This window comes from Carcharodon carcharias, chromosome 20 (genome assembly GCF_017639515.1).
Source record: "Carcharodon carcharias isolate sCarCar2 chromosome 20, sCarCar2.pri, whole genome shotgun sequence".
NCBI classification, from domain to species: Eukaryota; Metazoa; Chordata; class Chondrichthyes; order Lamniformes; family Lamnidae; genus Carcharodon; species Carcharodon carcharias.
In genome coordinates, this window is record NC_054486.1 from 30,841,216 (window position 1) to 30,860,479 (window position 19,264).

Sequence of the window (19,264 nt, forward strand, 5' to 3'; positions counted from 1 at the left end):
AGACAGTAGTATGCAGTCTGTTGGATGTGTGAGATACCATATCCGCAGTGGTGTGTTGACAGTGAAATGCTGACAATATAATGTGAGCAAAATGTGGGGTAAGAACAGTGAGGAATGGACTGTGGGAATGGAAAGTGGGGGTGAAAAAGTGAGGTGTGGTGAGTTGTGTATAGAAAGCAGAGTCTGGATAGACTGTTAATAATTTAATGAGGACAGTTCGGTGATGACAGCGCAATGTCGGAAAACAGGTATAGAGGGAAGATTGTAAACAGAGGGTTGGCGACAGTGTGGCAAGAGCTGTGGGGTGCTGTTAATGAGGAAAATGCAGTGAGGAAAGCAGACATAGATGTGGACAGAGGACGTTGAATGACTGGAGTAGACAGCGGGATGCAGCCAGTTGCGTGTGGGTAGTGGGATGTGAACAGCGGGTTGTGGAAATTGTGGTCTGACAGTGAGGTGCAGTCAGTTGGGTGTAGACTGTGGGGTGTGAGTAATGGAATGTGCTTAGTGGTTTTTCTTTTATTCATTCATGGCATGTGGGTGGTGTTGACAGGGCCAGCATTTATTGTTCATCCATATTTGTTCTTGAGAACCTGGTAGTGAACCATCTTCTTGAACCATTGAAGTCTATGTGACCCAGGTACTCCCAGAGTTCTATTAGGTAAGAAGTTTCAAGATTTTGATCCAGTTGCAATGAAGGCAAGCTGACCTGTTTCCAGTTCAGGATGTTGTGTGACTTGGAGATGGTTCTCTTCCCTCATGTCTACTGTCCTTGGACTTCAGTGCCAACGTCACAGGTTTGGAAGGTTTTGTCGAAGAAAGCTTGGCTAGTTACTGCAGTGAGGCAGACTCAATCTTCCCATATCCAGGTTCATACAGCACCTGATGAACTGATGAAAGATATTTATGTAGCACTGCTTTATTTCACTTCGAGTGAAGATGCAAAGGAACAGTTAGTGTCACAGTCACAAAATTCAACCTGTGGAACTTGTTTTCATCTAAGAACACAACACACTTTTCTCTATTCATCCAGGATGGAAAACATGTATGATATGCTGAACATATTGGATGAGAGGTATCTAAAACTTATTAATGCTGCCAATGCATTGTGGAAAGCACAGTGCAGACAAAGTGGGGTAAACAGTGAGGCTTGGAAATTTCAGGGTGAACAATGCTTTGAGGTTAGTTGTGTGTGCACAGTGAGGTGTGAATAAAAGAGTGTGGACATTCGAATGTGCAAATTGGAAAGTGGGAAATATGTTCTGTGCAGTAGAGTTCAGTCACTTACGTATGGATAGCGCTGTGTGGAAAGTTGGTTTGTACCTGGGGTGTGGACAATGTTGTGTTGGAAATGTGTTTCAGTTAATGAGAACAGAGTGTGGTGTGGACAGAGGAGTGCAGACTGAGAAGGTGGACTGTGTGCAGTAGGCAGTGGCCTGTGGACATGCTCTGTGAACAATATCAAGTTGTCATGTTGTTTCGACAGAGGGTTACTGGCTGTGTGGTGTAGACACTGTGATGTGATCTTTATGGTTTAGATAGTATGGGCTGTAGGGTGGAACAGTGTGTTGTGGACAGTGTGACATGAACAATGCATTGGGGATAGAGGGAGCATACATTAAAATTGGGACAGCTTGCTGAGTAAAGCCTACTGTGGACAATGAGGTATGGACAATGCACTGAGGACAGAGGGGGTGACCAATGCAATGTGGAAAATGTGGTGAGGACTGTGTTGCTTGGACATTATGTGTGGGTGGTGTATTTGAACAGTTGAGTTTGAACTGTGGTATTTGATAAGTGGAGTGCTGACAGTGTGACGTGGGAAATGCAGAGAATATGTTGCCATCAGGAGAGTGTTGACTGATGGTGCATACAATTCGGTGTACTATAGGGTGTGGAAAATCATCTGTGGACAGTGGGTTTGATAGATCAGCATGACAGAGCAGTGTAAGAGTGGAGCATGGTTTGTGGCGTTGTAGAAAATGAATGCAGACAGTATGACGTGAACTGTGAAGCTAAGACAGTAGAATGTGGACAGTGCAATGAGGACAGTGCTGTCTGAACTGAGTGGCCTAGATAGTGCAGTCTGGACAGCAGGTCGTGAACAGTTAGGTGCGGGCATGGGGGGGGGGGGTGTGGGTATGGGGGTAGTTGGGGGTAGTATGAACAGCGAACTGTGGAAATCATGGTGTGAACAATGTGGTGCATTCAGTCAGATGCAGGCAGACGAGTGGACAATGGTGCGTAGGCAGTGTGCAGAGCACCGTGCATGTGAACAGGGAATATGGCGAATGCTTTGGACAATAAGGCGTTGATATCGGAGTGTGGACAATGGATGAAAACATTGGGTTTGGAGAATCAATGATGAAATGTGGAAAATGATGTGTGAAAATAAGGCAGACAGTGTGTTGCATTGATTTATGGGAGCACAATGAGGAGTGTGCAAAGCTTTATTGACACTGGGTATGGATAGTGGCTAATGGTATTATGATGCAGAGATTAGGTTTGAACATTGGGTTGTGGGCAAAGGTATGTGAACAGTATGGTGTTGGTAGTGGCATGAGGACTGTAGATTCTGAACAGTGGTTATGGACTGTGTCATGTGGGCAATGGAGTAAAAATATTGTGATGTAGAAAATGTGGTGTTGACATTAGTGCGTGGAGAGTGTGGGGCAGATATTTGGATGTGGACATGAGGTGTGGATTGTGCAGTATGAACTGTAGCGTGTTTACCTGATTGTGGACTATGTACTGTGGACAGTGAGTTGTCAATAGTGTAGTATGAAAAGTGAGTGTAGTATGTTGTGTTCACAGTGGGGGTGGACCATCAGATGTGGAGGGTAGGGTGTGGCCTGTCAGGTTAGATAGTGGAGGGTGGACAATGGCGTTTGAAATGTTGTGGGTTAAAGATGGGATGTGAATAGTGCAGTCTTTCAATGAGTTGTGCACAATTGACCCTCCGCAGTGAAAACACTGCTGTGTGGAGAGTGGAGTCAAGACTGGATATGGCAGTAGATCGTGGACAGTGGTGTGTGGACAGTGGGATGTGAAAAGTGGAGTTTGTCCAATGCAGCGTGGACAACAGTGAGTGAACAATGGTGAAAAGGCAATTATGAGTGGATAGTGGAGTGTGAGCAGTGTGTTGCTGTATGTTGGATCTGGGCAGTGAACAGTGGATGTGGATCTGGGCCTGTGAACAGTGGGGTGTGGACAATGTAAAGTGGCCGAGGGAGCAGAATATTGCGTTGCAAACAGCAGAGTTTGGTGGTTTACAGAACGGTGCAGACTCTGGCATGTGGCGTGTGTGTTGTGGGTAATGCAGTGCAATGTGGACACGGGTGTGTAGTCAGTTGGGTGCGGACAGTGTTGCCTGCGCAATAAGATGTGGGAATTGTGATGTAGACAGTGCATGTGGATATGGGCAGTTGAGTGTGGACAATATGGTGTGGAGAGTTGGCGAGCAGTTAGGTGTAGATTGTATGGTGGACAGTGGAATGTGGACGGTGTAATGGCCTGGTTTGCGTACAGTGGAAGTGGAGAGTAGCGTGCGGTAACAGGTTTTGAAAGACGATGTGGATAATGTGCCGTAGCATTGGAATGTGCATTGTGGTGTATGCACAGTGCAGTAGGACAGTGTCGTTTAGGCAGCGGGGTGTCGACAGGGTTGAGTACACAATGAAGGAGTGCGGTATGGTGCAAGCAGTGCGTGTCGATAGTGAGATATGGAGAGTGTGGTGTTGATACTGTGTTGTGGAAAATGTAATGTGGTTAGTGATGTATGTAGCGTGAGTGTTGATAGTGTAATATGGACAGAGATGTCTAACACTTGGCATGGGGACAATGGTGTGTGTACTTTTGGTGTGCACAGTATACTTCGGACAGTGGGGCGTGCGCAGTGTGGTGTGGATAATACGTTTTGAAATTGTAGGTACTGGAGAAGGATTTATTGGTTTGAATCTCACAGAACACTTCAGGCTTAGAAAAGTTGGTGTTTGCATTTATACCTGAGTAAGTGGGACGTTAGATGTACAACTTAGATGTCAATCTTAGGGACCTAACGAATTGGGAGATAGATAAGCCACCGTATACAAATAATTCGCCTTACCAATATAAAGTTAGGGTTGTCCCACATAAATTGCCGAATGGACATAAGCTTGGCCAATACAGCACTTTTTTTAGCCATATGGTATAATTTTAGTAGTGCTATAAAGACCTTCTTCAATTTAAATACCTTCAATTGCCAAAACGGGTTTCCTAGACGGTTGATTGATCGAGGGGGGTGGGGAGAGTGTGGAGCTGTGGTGGGGCGGGCCGTGAATCCACCTATCCTCATCAACAGTAACATATGAAGATCCGGAAATTGTAGCTAAGCGGCTTTTCCAATCTTTGCAGTGGACCTCATAAACGTACTTAATAAAACCAAGTCTTGTGTAATTGTTAATAAAAATTGATACGAAAAATGAGAAGGTTCAGAGAAAATGATCGAAATGTGTTTTAGTCGGTTTTAAACTACTGAATTCATTATTTCTAAATAAGTTAAACCACAAGTTAGCGTGTATGCTAAATCTTCTACAGCATATAAAACAGCTTTGGCGATGGTCAAATGGGCAGATAATTGGCAGATGGAATTTAACCCTGAAAAGTGTGAGGTGATACACTTTGGAAGGAATAATTTGACAAGGAAGTATTCAATGAACGGCAGGACACAAGGAAGTTCTGAGGAACAAAGGGACCTTGGCGTGTGTGTCCACAGATCTCTGCAGGTGGAGGGGCATGTTAGTGGGGTGGTGAAAAATGCATATGGGACACTTGCCTTTATCAATCGAGGTATAGATTACAAAAGTATGGAGGTCATGTTGGAGTTGTATAGAACCTTGGTGAGGCCACAGCTGGAGTACTGTGTGCCGATCTGGTCACCACATTATAGGAAGGATGTGATTGCACTGGAGGGGGTGCAGAGGAGATTCACCAGGCCGTTGCCTGGGATGAAACATTTAATTTATGAAGAGAGGTTGGATAGATTTGGATTGTTTTCATTGGAGCAGAGAAGACAGAGGGGCGACCTGATCGAGGTGTACAAGATTATGAGGGGCATGGACAGAGTGGATAAGGAGCAGTTGTTCCCCTTAGTTGAAGGGTCAGTCACAAGAGGACATAAGTTCTAGGTGAGGGGCAGGAGGTTTAGGGGGGATGTGAGGAAAAACCTTGTTACCCAGAGGATGGAGGCAGTCTGGAATGCACTGCCTGGGAGAGTGGTGGAGGCAGGTTGCCTCACATCCTTTAAAAAGTACCTGGATGAGCACTTGGCACATCATAACATTCAAGGCCACGGGCCAAGTGCTGGTAAATGGGATTAGGTAGGTGGGTCAGGTGTTTCTCATGTGTTGGTGCAGACTCGATGGGCCGAAGGGCCTCTTCTGCACTGTGTGATTCTGTGATTCTGTGGTTCTGTGATATCCAGGATGGGATATCATTTATTTATAACTACACCTGTCAATAGGAGGCGGCTGAAGAAACATGAGATGGTCATTAAACATTAATATCTCAGCTGTTGGTTTTCAGTTGGTCCTGAATGGAAACAACAGGACCACTTCAAAGTTATTGGCCAATTAGTGTCACAGCAAGTATTAATAACAACACAATTTTACATCTCCATTCACCAATACAGCTTCGCAGTGCAATTGTAGGCCTTGTGAATCCAGGACACTGATGAATTCGATACCTCCCCTTTGCAGAATGAACTCACCTCAGGAATTTTCAAAATCCAAATAGACCAATATTAACTAGGCTAAAGGTGACATGGCTCAAACTAACTTCAACCTGGAAATTAAACTGGATCAGTTTAGATTATGCTAATTACAGTTTACAGTAGCATATAGAGTCACAGAGTCACAGGGGCAGACCATTCAGTCCATTGTCCAACAACTACAACAAACTTTCTTTGTGCTACGTATGACTCCAATAAGTGGTGATTTCTCCCGTTGTTTCCCATTGACTTCAATTTTGTCAGGGCTCCTTGAATCAGTAAATGCTGTCTTGATGTCAATGGCAGTCACTCTCACCTCCCCCTCGAGTTCAGCTCCTTTTTCCATGTTTAGGCCAAGGTTGTATCGAAGGCAGTAGCCGAGTGGCTCCGGTGGAATCCAAACTGAATATCAGTAAGTAGGTTTCGCTCTGTAAGTGCCACTTGATAGCACTGTCACAGCACCTTCCACCATTTTTCTGGTGATCAGAAAGAAGCTGAGAGGGTTGCAATTGCCTAGATTGGATTTGCCCTGTTTTTTATGGCCAGGACCTACCTGGGGAGTTTCCACATTGCCAGGTAGATGTCAATGTTACAGTTGTGCTGAAACAGCTAGGTGAGGGACATAGAGCTCTGAAGCACAAGTCTTCAAAATAATGATGGACTGTTGTCAGGGCCCATAACCTTTGCTGTATCTAGTGCCTTCGGGTGCTTGTTTGATATCATGTGGAGTGAATCGAATTAGTTGAAGATTAGTATCTGTGCTGCCGGGTACCTCAAGAGGAGACCAGAATGGCTCATTCACTTCATGCTGAAAATGGTTTCAACACTTTCAGTCTTGCCTTTTGCACTGATATGCTGGGCTTCCCCATTATTGAGGCTGGTGATGTTTGTGGAGTCTCCTCCTTCTCCTGTTAATGGTTTAATTCTCACCATAATTCATGACTGAATGTTACTGAACTGCAGAGGTTTGATCTGATGTGTTGATTGTGGCATAGCTTAGCTTTGTCTATCACATGCTGCTTCCATTCTTTGGCATGCAATTAGTCCCATGCCGTAGCTTCATAAGAACATAAAAAATCAGAACAGGAGTAGATCACACAGCCCATAAACATTGCACCTCCATTCAATACAAATGTGACTGATTTTGGGCTTCAATTCATTTTCCCACCCATTCTGCATATCCATTAATTCTCTGACAGACTAAAAATCTGTCTATCCCAACCTTAAATGTTGAAAGCAATGACGCATCTACAATCCTCTGGGATAGAGAATTCCAAAGATTCAAAACCCTTTAAGTGAAGAAATTTCTCCCCATCTGAATGATTGGCCCCTTATCCTGAGACTGTGCCCCTGTGTTTTAGGAAATAATTTCTCAGCATCCACCCTACCAAGTGCCTTCAGAATTTTTTAGATTTCAATGAGATCGCCACTTATTCCTCTAAACTCCAGAGCATATAAGCCAAGTGTACTCAGTCTCTCATCATAGCACAACCCCACCCCAGAGGCCAATTTAGTGAACCTTTGCAATACCACCTCTAATGCAAGTATATCCTTTCCTAAACATGGAGACCAAAACTGTACACAGTATTCGAGATGTGGCCTTACCAAAACCCTATACAACTGTAGCAAGACTTCTTTACTCTTGTACACCAATCCCCTTGCAATAAAGGCCAACATGCCATTTGCCTTCATAATCACTTGCTGCACTTCCATACTAACTTTCTGCATTCCTTGTACCAATGCACCCAAGTGTCTTTGAATGTCAGCAGTCACAAGTTTCTCGCCTTTTAAGAAAACTTCTGCTTTTTTTATTCTTATGACCGAAGTGAATAATTTCACATTTTCCTGTTTTATACTTCATCTGCCATCTTTAACCTGTCTGTATCTCTTTGCAGCCTCTTAGTGTCCTCCCCACAGCTTAACTTTCCACCTAGTTTGGTATCATCAACAAACTAAAATGCATCAACCTCTGTGTATTCAACTAAATCATTAATATAGATTGAAAATGATTGAGGCCCCAGCACTGATCCATGTGGCACTCCACTATTCGCTGCCTGCCAACTTGAAAAAGCCCCCGTTCATGCCCACTCTCCATTTTCTATCTATCAACCAATCCTCTATCCATGTTAATATATCAACTCCATGAGCCCTTATTTTGCATATTAATATTTTGTGTGGCAACTAATTGAAAGCCAGATAGACTACATATACTGGCTGCCCTTTATCTACCCTACTAGTTACATCCTCAAAAATTTCTAATAAATTGTCAAACACGATTTACCTTTAGTTAAACTATGTTGACTTGTTCTAATCATTTTCTAAGTGCTTTGCTAAGACTTACTTATTCCAGAATTTTCCCAACAACTTATGCTAACTGGCCTCTAGTGCACTGCTTTCTCATTCCGTCCTTTCTTGAAAAGCAGTGTAACATTTGTCCACTTCCAATCTAGTGGGTCCATTCCTGAATCTCAGTAATTTGTAAAATCATAGCTGGCACATCCGCAATCTCTGCAGCTATCTCGTTTAGAACCATAGAGTGTAGGCCATCAGGTTGGGGGTTTTGTCAGATTTTAGTCCCTTATTTTCTCCAATACTTTATCTCTATTGATATTGAATTCCTTAATTTCCTCACTCTTTTAAACACCCAAATTATTGTCTATTTCTGGTATGGAACTTGTGTCTTCTATTGTGAAGACAGACAAAAAATATTTGTTCAGTTACTCAGTCACTTTCTCGTTCTGCAAGATAATTTCTCCTGTCCTTACTTCTAAAGAACCAACATTCACTTCAGCTACCTTCTTCCTTTTGATTTTCTTATAAAGCTCGTACAATCTGTTTTGATATTTCTGGCTAGTTTACTTTCATATTCTATTTTTCCCCTTTCTGTCAACTTTTTGGTGGCTGTTTGCTGGTTTGTAAAACACTCCCAATCCTCAGATTTGCTACTTTTTTTTTGCAACATTGTAAGCCTCTTCTTTTAAATCTAATACTACCCTTAACTTCCTGAGTGAGCCACGGATGGGTCCTTCATGCTGAGTTTTTATTCCTTAATGGAATGTATATTTTGAACATTTTGAATTGCTTCTTTAAATGTTTTCCACTATCCATTTACCACCATATCTATTAGTCTATTTATCCAATTAACCTAGCCAGTTCTCCCCTCATACCTATGCAATTGGTTTTGATTAATTTTAAGATTTTTGATTGTGATTGGAATACGTCACTTTCAACCTGAACATGGAATTGAATGGTATTATGGTCACTATTTCCCAGTGGATCTTTTACTATATATTACTAATTCGCCCTGCCTCATTACATATCACTAGACATAAAATAACTTTATCGCCAGTCAGTTCCACTACCAACTGCTCCAAGAAATTGTCACAGCAACAAACTCACCAACAAGAATATTCTCACCCATTTGACTGTCTTGGTCTATATGAAGATTAAAATCCCCCCACAATTATTACATTTTTGTTACAGGCTCCAATGATTTCTTGTGTAATGCTCTGCCTAGCTATTATCAAGGGGCCTACAAACTACTCTCACCAGTGTTTTCTGACTCTTATAATTTCTAATTTCCACCCATACTGATTCTACTTCATGATCTTCAGAGGCCAGAATTTTTCTCACTAATGTCCTTATGTTGTCCTTTGGCTATCCCACTTCCTTTGCCATTCTGTCTGTCTTTCTGAAATATTGTGTACCCAGGGATATTTATTTCCCAACCTTGATCACCTTGTGACCGTGTTTCTGTAATGATGCTTAGATCTAAATCATTTACCTCCATTTGTGCCACGAATTCATATTGCAGAAGATTCATGCATTCAGATGAAGAATCTTTCATTTTATTTTTTACTTCTATTCCCTGCAATTACCTTATTCGCTGTAGTACATTATTGTTAAACTCCCTGTCTCTTCATCTCCCACTCTGATTGTCTTTACCCAAATCACTATTCTGTTCCAATACTGCTTTCAGGTTGACACTTCATTTTAAGTGCTCCTGCCATACCCTCCTGCACACTTCACTGAACCAGGGTTGATCCTTTACCTTGGTATTAATAGTAGAGTGAGGGACATGAGGTTACAGATTGTGGTTGAATGCAATCCTGCTGCTGATGATAGCCCACAGCACCTCATGGATGCCCAGTTTTAAGCTACTAGATCTGTTCCGAGTTGTGTTGTTGGCATATTAGCAATATGATGTTAATTGGTAAGATATGTTCCAACGGTGTGGCACTGACAAAGTTTAAACCGGGTGTGCTAATTTTGTTACAACTGACTTGCATAAATTCATACAATACAAGTCAATAGACTTTACATGATTATATTTAGTTAATAAACACAGACTATCCTTCAGAAACCATAGAAGTAAAATGCTCATAATAGAATATTCGCACCCTGCTTTACGTCCTGTAATCGAAAAACCGGATAAATAACACATGCAGGTACCTGCGAATGCGAGTATTGAGATCATGTACCTAACGACGATGTGCATATCTGATTTTGATTCAATCAGCAGAAATGCAGTTCGCCACACCTGGATTCCAAGCTAGCGACTGCATTGGATAACACTGGATTAGTTCTCTGATGTCTTCTTTCTCTGTTTATTTAAGGGTCCTAAATTCCAGGTGGCGTTCTGGATCCCCTAGCGTGAAATTTTCCTCTGCTTCTTCCACATCTAAACTAAAGAAAACTCTAAAACCTAAAAGCTTTAAATGCTAAAACTAATTTCTTAGACATGCTACTCAATCCATAAACGGTTCACAGGCTGATGGTTTTAACTAATGTAGTACATAGAAATCCGTAAATTTTAGCTATCCTGCTGGGTTAATCTTTGAAATGGAAACCATCACAGTAATGGAAACAAGTTCTAATTATTCATGAAGCTGTTTTTTTAAATGAATACTCTGGACGTTCTTTTTAATCTTGAGAGGAAATCCCAAGAAATGTTTATGTCGGCTTTCTACTCATTTTGTCACACATATTGAAAATATAAACTTGTTCTACGTATCAATATTGTATCAAAAAGTCAATCCACAAATGAACGATAGCTTCTTCCAGAAAATAGCGATATCCGCGAAGGAAATTTTGCTTCTGGTGCGTTCAAGTGGTGAGGGTGGAGAAATATGAGATGATTGCTAAACATTTCATTAATCCGAATTGTGTGGATAGTCAGCTGCTCCAATCTTGTAAACTCAGGGACACTTCAAGTTAATTGCCCAAATCGCGTTACACTGAGCATTAATCATGTAATAGCTCAATTTAGCAGCGCACCCCGGCGTGTGTAATTACTCCGAAGAAGTCATACGGATTCGAAACGTTAACTATGTTTCTCTCTCCACAGATGCTGCCGGACTTGCTGTGTTTTTCTAACGTTTTATGTCCTTATTATTATTGTGTAAATGCATGTCAAGTAGACCATTAAACTGGCTCTTGACATGATACCGGGAGGCCTGATATTAGTGGTCATGAGTCCCTTAAAACGATGCTGCCGGCGACCACACAGCATTAAGAGGCAACCTTGCAATCATCAGTCCTCAGATTGTCAGATTTATTGAAATTAAATTAATAATTTGTTATGCTGGGATTAAAATGAAAACCCGTCCGCGGTTAATTTGCTACAATTACTACGTTAGTAACGCCTAGCGGTAAACTTCGCCCACGCGATTCCTCTAATCTCAGTCCAGGTAAACTGGCCAAGACACAAGGAAATATTCAGCGTCCCGCGAAATCAAGTCACATGGTGGAAAGAGACAAAGTGGAGTGGGGCTTAAATTTACGAAAAGTGGTGTTGAAGGTTGTTTCTGGCTTTTAACAATCCAATGATAGGAAGATTCGTTCAATCGCCAATCCGGGGATTTACGACGTTTTTCGTATTTATGGAGACGAAAATATTCATCTCTTTAAATTTACCAGCAATATGGAAATGAAAATACGGAGGTAGAAACACAGTACGGAAATGTATGAATCTTATCCTTATTCGCAATGGGTTTGGTGTAAGTAGCCGAGAGGTAGACAATATCCGAACCCAGAATGAAGTCATAGTCTGTATGAAAATTACTGTGGTCTTCCCCCCATCTCAAGGCACGAACGCTCTCAGTGTCCATGTCCGGGTTGGGAGCGGCCGTGTGTATGTGTGCCGGGAGGGGGAAGGGGTAGTAAGTTGGGGGGCGGGGAGGGGGCATGGGGGGAGGGGGGGGTGGGTGGCGTGGATAGGTGTGGGTTGGGGGAGAGCTGTTAATGGAGGCAGCATTTTGTATTTCCTCCAGGACATCCGGTTGATCTGTTAAGGTGACATTTTGAGCTGACGAGCGAAAACAAAATCCATGTTCATTTTGTTTTTTCCTTGTCAAGTGATCCTCCTTCTCACTGTCAGCAAGCATAGACCGACAGAATGCCGCGTGATAGTGCTCTGTCAGCACAAATCGCCGAGCTTATTGTTATGGTGTAGGTTTTACCTTTCATACCGTTTGGGATACGGCCTACAAAACTCCCAAGAATTCTTTTTTTTTATATTTTATTCATTCACGGGATGTGGGCTTCGCTGGCTGGGCCAGCATTTATTGCCCATCCCAAGTTACCCTTGGGAAGGTGGTGGTGAGTTGCCTTCTTGAACATCTGCAGTCCATGTGGTGTAGGTACACCCACAGTGCTGTTAGGAAGGGAGTTCCAGGATTTTGACCCAACCACAGTGAAGGAACGGCGATATATTTCCAATTCAGGATGGTGAGTAACTTGGAGGGAAATTTCCAGGTGGTGGTCTTCCCATCTATCTGCTTCTTTTCATCTCCATGGTAATGGTCGTGGTTTTAGAAGGTGCTGTTGAAGGAGCCTTGGTGAATTCCTGCTGTGCATCTTGTAGATGGTGCACACTGCTGCTACTGTGCGTCGGTGATGGAAGGAGTGAATGTTTGTGGATGGGGTGCCAATTAAGTGGGCTGCTTTTGCCTGGATGCTGGCAAGCTTCTTGAGTGCTGTTGGATCTGCACTCATCCAGGCAAGCGGAAAGTATTCCATCACACTCCTGACTTGTGCCTTGTAGATGGTGGACAGACCATTGGGGAGTCAGTAGGTGAGTTACTCACCGCAGGATTCCTAGCCTCTGACCTGCTCTTGTATCCACAAAATTTGTTTGGCTTGTCCAATTCAGTTTCTGGTCAATGGTGACCCCCAAAATGTTGATCATGGGGTATTCAGTGATGGTAATGTCATTGAACATCAAGGGGCGATGGTTAGATTCTCTCTTGTTGGAGATGGCCATTCTCTGACAGCTGTGTGGCATGAATGTTATTTGCCACTTGTTAGCCCAAGCCTGGATATTGTCCAGGTCTTGCTGCATTTGGACATGGACTGCTTCAATATCTGAGGAGTCGTGAATGGTGCTGAACATTGTACAGTCATCAGTGAACAACCCATTTCTGACAATATGATGAAAGGAAAGTCATTGATGAAGCAACTGAAGATGTTTGGACCTAGAACACTACCCTGAGGACCTCCTGCTGTGATGACCTGGAACTGAGATGATTGACCTCCAACAATTACAACCATTTTCCTTTGTGTTAGATATGACTACAACCAGTGGAGAATTTTCTCCCGATTCCCATTGAATCCAGATTTTCTGGAGCTCCTTGATGTCGCACTCGATAAATGCTGCCTTGATGTCAAGGGCAGTCCCTCTCACCTCACCCCTGGAGTTCAGCTCCTTTTTCCATGTTTGAACCAAGGCTGTAAAGTGGTCTGCAGCTGAATGGCCCTGGCAGAACCCAAACTGCGTGTCAGTGAGCAGGCCATTTTTTTGTTTATTCAATTATGGGATGTAGACATTGCTAGCCAGGTCAGCATTTATTGCCCATCTCTAATTGCCTTTGAGAAGGTGGTGGTGAGCTGCCTTCTTGGACTGCTGCAGTCCCTGTGGTGTAGGTACAGGGTGGGATAGGTACAAGCAAGTGCCACTTGATAGCACTGTTGATGACCAATTCCATCACTTCACTGATGATGGAGAGTAGACTGATGGGGCGGTAATTGGCCAGGTTAGATTCATCCTGCTTTTTTGTACAGGACATCCCTGGGCAATTTTCCATATTGCCAGGTAGATTCCAGTGTTGAAGCTGTACTGAGCCACTTGGCTAGGGGCATGACAAGTTCTGGAGCACAAGTCTTCAGTATTATTGCCAGAATATTGTCAGGGCCCATAACCTTTGCAGTATCCAGTGCCTTCAGCTGTTTCTTGATCTCACATGGAATGAATAAAATTGTTTTAAGACTTGCATCTGTGATGCTGGGGACCTCCAGATGAGGCCAAGATGGATCATCTGCTCAGCACTTCTGACTGAACATTGCTGCAGATACTTCAGCCTTATCTTTTGCACAGATGTGCTGGACTCACCCATTATTGAGGATGGGGATATTTGTGGAGCCTCCTCCTCCAGTGAGTTGTTTAATTCTCCACCACCATTCACGACTAGATGTGGCAGGACTGTAGAGCTTAGATCTGATCTGTTGGTTGTGGAATCTCTTAGCTCTGTCTATTCTTTGCTGCTTACGCTGTTTGTCACGAAAATAGTCCTGTGTTACAACTTCAGCATGTCAACACCTCATTTTTAGGTATGTCTGGTGCTGCTCCTGGCATGCCCTCCTGCACTTTTCATTGAACCAGGGCTGATCCCCTGGCTTGGTGGTAATGGTAGAGTGGTGGAAATGCCAGGCTATGAGGTTACAGGTTGTGGTTAAGCACAATTTTGTTGGTGTTGATGGCCCATGGTGCCTCAAGTTTGCCCAGTTTTGAATTGCTAGAGCAGGAATTTACATGGTCCACTGGGCTGGTGGAATTTGATGTCATTCATGTCTAAATTCATACTCTAAAATAAAGTGGCACTCTCAGGGAAACTGAATTCACAGAGTAAACATCAAGGGAATCTTGTCTATATTCGGATGTAGAAAACTTTAGCAAAGGGACATTTTCAAGTTGGCAGTCTATAACTAGTGGAATGTAGCAAGGATCTCTACTCGGGCCTCAGCTGTTTACAATCTATATTGATGACATGGACAAAGAGACCAAGAGCAATATATCCAAGTTTACTGACGATATAAAGCCTGGCTAGGATGGTAAGATGCGAGGAGGACGCAAAGAAACTGTGAAGAGACATTGACAGGTTAAGCAAGCGCCATCAATATGGCAGATGAAATTTAACATGGGGATGTGTGAGGTTATTCGCTTTGGCAGTAAGAATAGTAAAGAAGAACATTTTAAATGGCATCAAACTTTTAAATGTTGATATTCAGAGAGATTTAGGTGCACTCGTACAATGAATACAGGAAGTTAACACGCAGGTACAGGTGTGTGTTAAATCTATAGTCTTGGTAGAGGGCCATCTTTTGCCTGACTTACCAGACAATTGCTTAATCCTACCTTTCAATTTCCTGTCAATCGTCAAAGATATTTAGGTCAGCAAGTCCCTTTGGTAAATTTAAAGAAATCTTGGCCTATTGAGGGCATACATAGTCCCCTGAGAACTAGAACTGGTCAAAGTCAAATGACTGAACAGGAAAGGATAAGCATACATATTCAGAGGGATATCGTTGCTTTTTATAAAACTAGTTTTCTGGCATTTCAGGAGGATCCTGTATTAAGTGATGAAGGCTGCTGTAAATGTTGACTTGCTGTCTGGAAAGTAAAGCAGCTTAACGTTTTGCATCATGCCTCATTTCACTGAGGTGTTTGTCAGTACACTTCTGGGATATTGGAGATGCACCTGTAAGGATTGAAAATTAATTTATTCAGTTCAGTTCAGAAGGGGATGAATTGTTAGACTTTTGGATTACATTATTAAATAATGAAACCTCATACATTTTAGTCATAACCCTGAAAATCAGATGCTCAGATCCTTTATGAAGATGTCTGGTATTGCAGTAACCAGAGCTTATAACAACTAATGGTGGTGTTCGCATGTTGTTTTACATTGGTGATCATCAAAATTAAAAATGTTTAAAATTTAAAGGTGAACTGAAGAGTAAAATTTAAATTAGAATACTTAAAATCTAAAGAAGTTGAATTTAACTAGAAATTGTCGAAAGGAAAGTGAGCAAGGGAGACTCTCAGCTGCAAGAGCATTACTGACATATGCAGGACAAAGAACAAAATTAATGTGAATCAGGGTGGGCGGGGGGGGGGGGGTGGGGAGGTGGGGGGAGAAGGGCGATGATGCAAACTAGAAGTCAACGAGAAGAAGGTCTGATAGTATGAAGTTCGCAAGAAAAAAGGAGTACTCTTATGCGATCAACAATAAGCAAAGAATGCACTATTGTGCGGCAGAAGTAAATGTGAAATATCATTACAATATTGTTGAACGGACGTAGAAATGAACCTGGTAGAGCCTTTTAAATGAGATCACCGAATCACAGGGCCAGTATTCCGTCCAGACAAATCTGATATCCAAATGAAATGAGCCGAAATTAGGTTGATAAATATATATGGGAGTTTCAAATGTAAGCTTGACACTAAACCTGGAATAATTTCAAAGGGGATAGACTCTCAGCATTGATAGCTAGAAGGACACTCACGCTGTTTCTTTTTCATAAACATCCCGTTGGTAATATGACCTGTGTTATTCGAAACCAATCCTTAGCGTTTAAGATTTAACACAAGAAGGGTAGGAGCATGAATGTGTGTAATCCAGCATTATAGAAAACCGATTATCACATTCAGGCCATCTGATAGATGTGGCCAGAAAATGAAGACATCTTTGTCAGTTATCCAGTGGTGACAGATTGAGAGAGTAATATTTTATCATGCAGATAATACTGAGAAGCAGCTAGGCCTTTTGGATTGTCATTTAATTGCTTCGTATGTAAAGAAAATAATTACATAGTAGGATTACAGAGATTTTCATCACTGAAGGAAGCTATTCGATCCGTCGCACCAGTGCGATTTACTTGAAAGGACAATTCCACATCTCAGGTATTTTCCCCATTGCTCTACAAACTAGTCTCCTTTAATACATGTCCGATTTCATTTTTAATTTCTTAAGGAATCTGATTCTACCACAGCTTTTTATAGTGCGTTCCTAACAACCCTCTGGGTGATTGAATTTCTCCGAGTTCCCTCTAGTTATTTTGCTAATTACTTTAAACCTATGTCGTCTAATAAGCAGCTAGTTGCCAGAGGGAATAACTGTTCCCTACATGATCCTACATATCTAAGGGCAACAATATCAGCATTTTCAATCTCTTCATATAGCAGAAGTCCCTCGTCTAAAGTGTGGTGCTCATTATCGTTAGTTGTGTCGCTGAGGTATAACCTGAGATTTGTAAAGGTTTCTAATGACTTCTTTATTTTTCTAGGCAATGACCTGATACACGAAGCCGAAGACTTCTTCTTAACCACCCTTACAACTTGCCCTGACACCTTCTAAGATTTATGAAAACACACTGCCTAGTTTTTACCCCCACTCAAAGTAGTACCATTGAAATTGTACTGTCCCGATTGTTGTGTCTCCCAAAGTGAACCACTTCACAGTTATCCGCCTTAAATTGCACCTGACCATTTCATATCCAATTTCAGATCATTTATAGGAAACAAGAAGAGTAATGGTGCTAATACTGGCAATTTCCGAAACACGCTTTCATAGCACTCTGCAGAAGGAAAACAATCAGTTTACCACGACTCTCTGCCTTCTATCAATTCGACAAATTCTGCAACCAAATTACCATCGTTCCTGTAATATCCACGTGCTTTTATTTTCCAATAGCTTGACTTCTGACTCATGCTCGGTGAATAGAATGCCTAAAAGCTGCTGGTTGAACCATTCCACTTTCGTCACAGCGCATATTGTCACACTGCTTGTCCTACATTCTGACCTGAATTAATTGCAATTGCCTCCTATTAAACATTGGAAAAGCCAAAGATGGTGCCTTCGGCTCCCTTTACAAACTCCATTCCCTCACCACTAAATTCATCCAACTCTTTGGCAATTATCTGAAACTGAACTAAATATTGTCCCTTTTTGCACTTGCCTCAGCTGAACTACTGTTCAAGCGTTCATCCGTTTTTGTTATCCTCAGACTCCACTTTTCCTATGGACACAGTTCTATGTATTCTGAAAGGTGGTTGAACATGGAAGTCCCTTTGCCCATGGTTGAAGTCACTGAACGAGTGGCACATAGTCTATGGTTTAGAGCATCTGAGGAATATTTGGGAATAAAAGTGATTTCAGGTGGTGAGCTTGTCCGTTCATCCACAAACAGAGGAGACAGGCGGGTTGGAGGCAATTGGCATGGTAAATGTTCTCAGATTTTCAGAATGCGAACAGGCATGTATAACACAAATATGCAACTTCCCAGTGTAATCATCTCAAGAGTTCAGGGAAAGGAAGAGCAACTTCAACAACCGAATTCACAAAGTTTAGTATCCTTGTAGATAGTGGTCAGACACACAAGAGGACACAATATATTTTAGAAACAGTTGGTCATTACATTATGTGTCTTTAAAATGTTTTATTTATCTTCAGGGCAATGCTGATATTTGGAAAATCATGTGATATACAGCACGACCGTGAGAGGGGCAAGACATTAATTGGGTTTGGCTGTCATATGTAGGTACCGTATGTACAAGTGGAGTCAGCCTGACTGTAACCTTGAAGCAGTGTGAAGCTGGTGTGCTAATTTACATGCGGGGACAAGCAGAAACAACCCCATAATGTATAGAACTGGAACAGGGGAGCAGAGGAATCATGCACCGAATTGCACCCATGTCAAGCAGGTTCCTACACAGCTCATGATCTTTTATATTTGTAGAAGGATTAGCAGCTCTTGTGCAAAGAGTGGCAAATTTACGACCTTCCTAATTGAGCTTTGGATCTAGCGTATGAGGCACTTATCCTGAAGGATGGTGAAATTCGTTACATTTAAATGCTGTGTTTTAAAGCAAAGTCCATTCACACAAGTTAAAAAAAACTCGATGAAAAGCAATTACTTTGGTGTCAATCTACTGAATCACCTCTGCACCCTTTCAATGCCCTGTTCTTTCCAAAAAGTGGTGCTCAGAATTGGATGTAATACTCCAGCTGAGATCTGAGCTGTGTTTCATTGAAGACCACAGTTTCAAGTTTACAGATGAAACTAAACTTGGAAATGTAGTAAACAGTGAGGAGGAGAGTAGAAGGCTTCATGACTATAGATAAAGTTTGGTGAAAATAGTTGGGTGATTAAATTCAATGCGCACAAATGTGACGTGATGTGTATTGGAAGGACAAACGAGAACAGGCCCCATGAAGGGAATAGTACAATTTTAAGGCGCAGAAGGAATAGGGAGACCTGAGTGTACGCATGCAGCAGGACAAGTTAATAAAGCTGATTTAAAAACGCATGCTGGAGAATTCTGATATTCCATAAATATACAATTAATTATCAGGATCATAAGGATGTTTAGTGATTATTGTAAAGTTAGTGGGTAGTTGACAACCCAGTTGCAACGTATTTTATTACAAATATTAACATTTCTACAAAGGTTTTTACAAT

General features: G+C 42.1%; 1 protein-coding gene across 1 annotated transcript in view; it reads left to right on the forward strand.

Moving 5' to 3' along the window:
- The first annotated feature begins 234 nt into the window (after positions 1 to 234).
- The window catches only part of LOC121292307 (EEF1A lysine methyltransferase 3-like), a 29,944-nt gene continuing 10,914 nt past the window's right edge, over positions 235 to 19,264 (forward strand). The window contains exons 1-2 of the mRNA XM_041214158.1: positions 235 to 248; positions 1,034 to 1,181. Coding sequence (XP_041070092.1) covers positions 235 to 248; positions 1,034 to 1,181 — 162 coding nt within the window. The remainder of the gene's footprint in view (positions 249 to 1,033; positions 1,182 to 19,264) is intronic.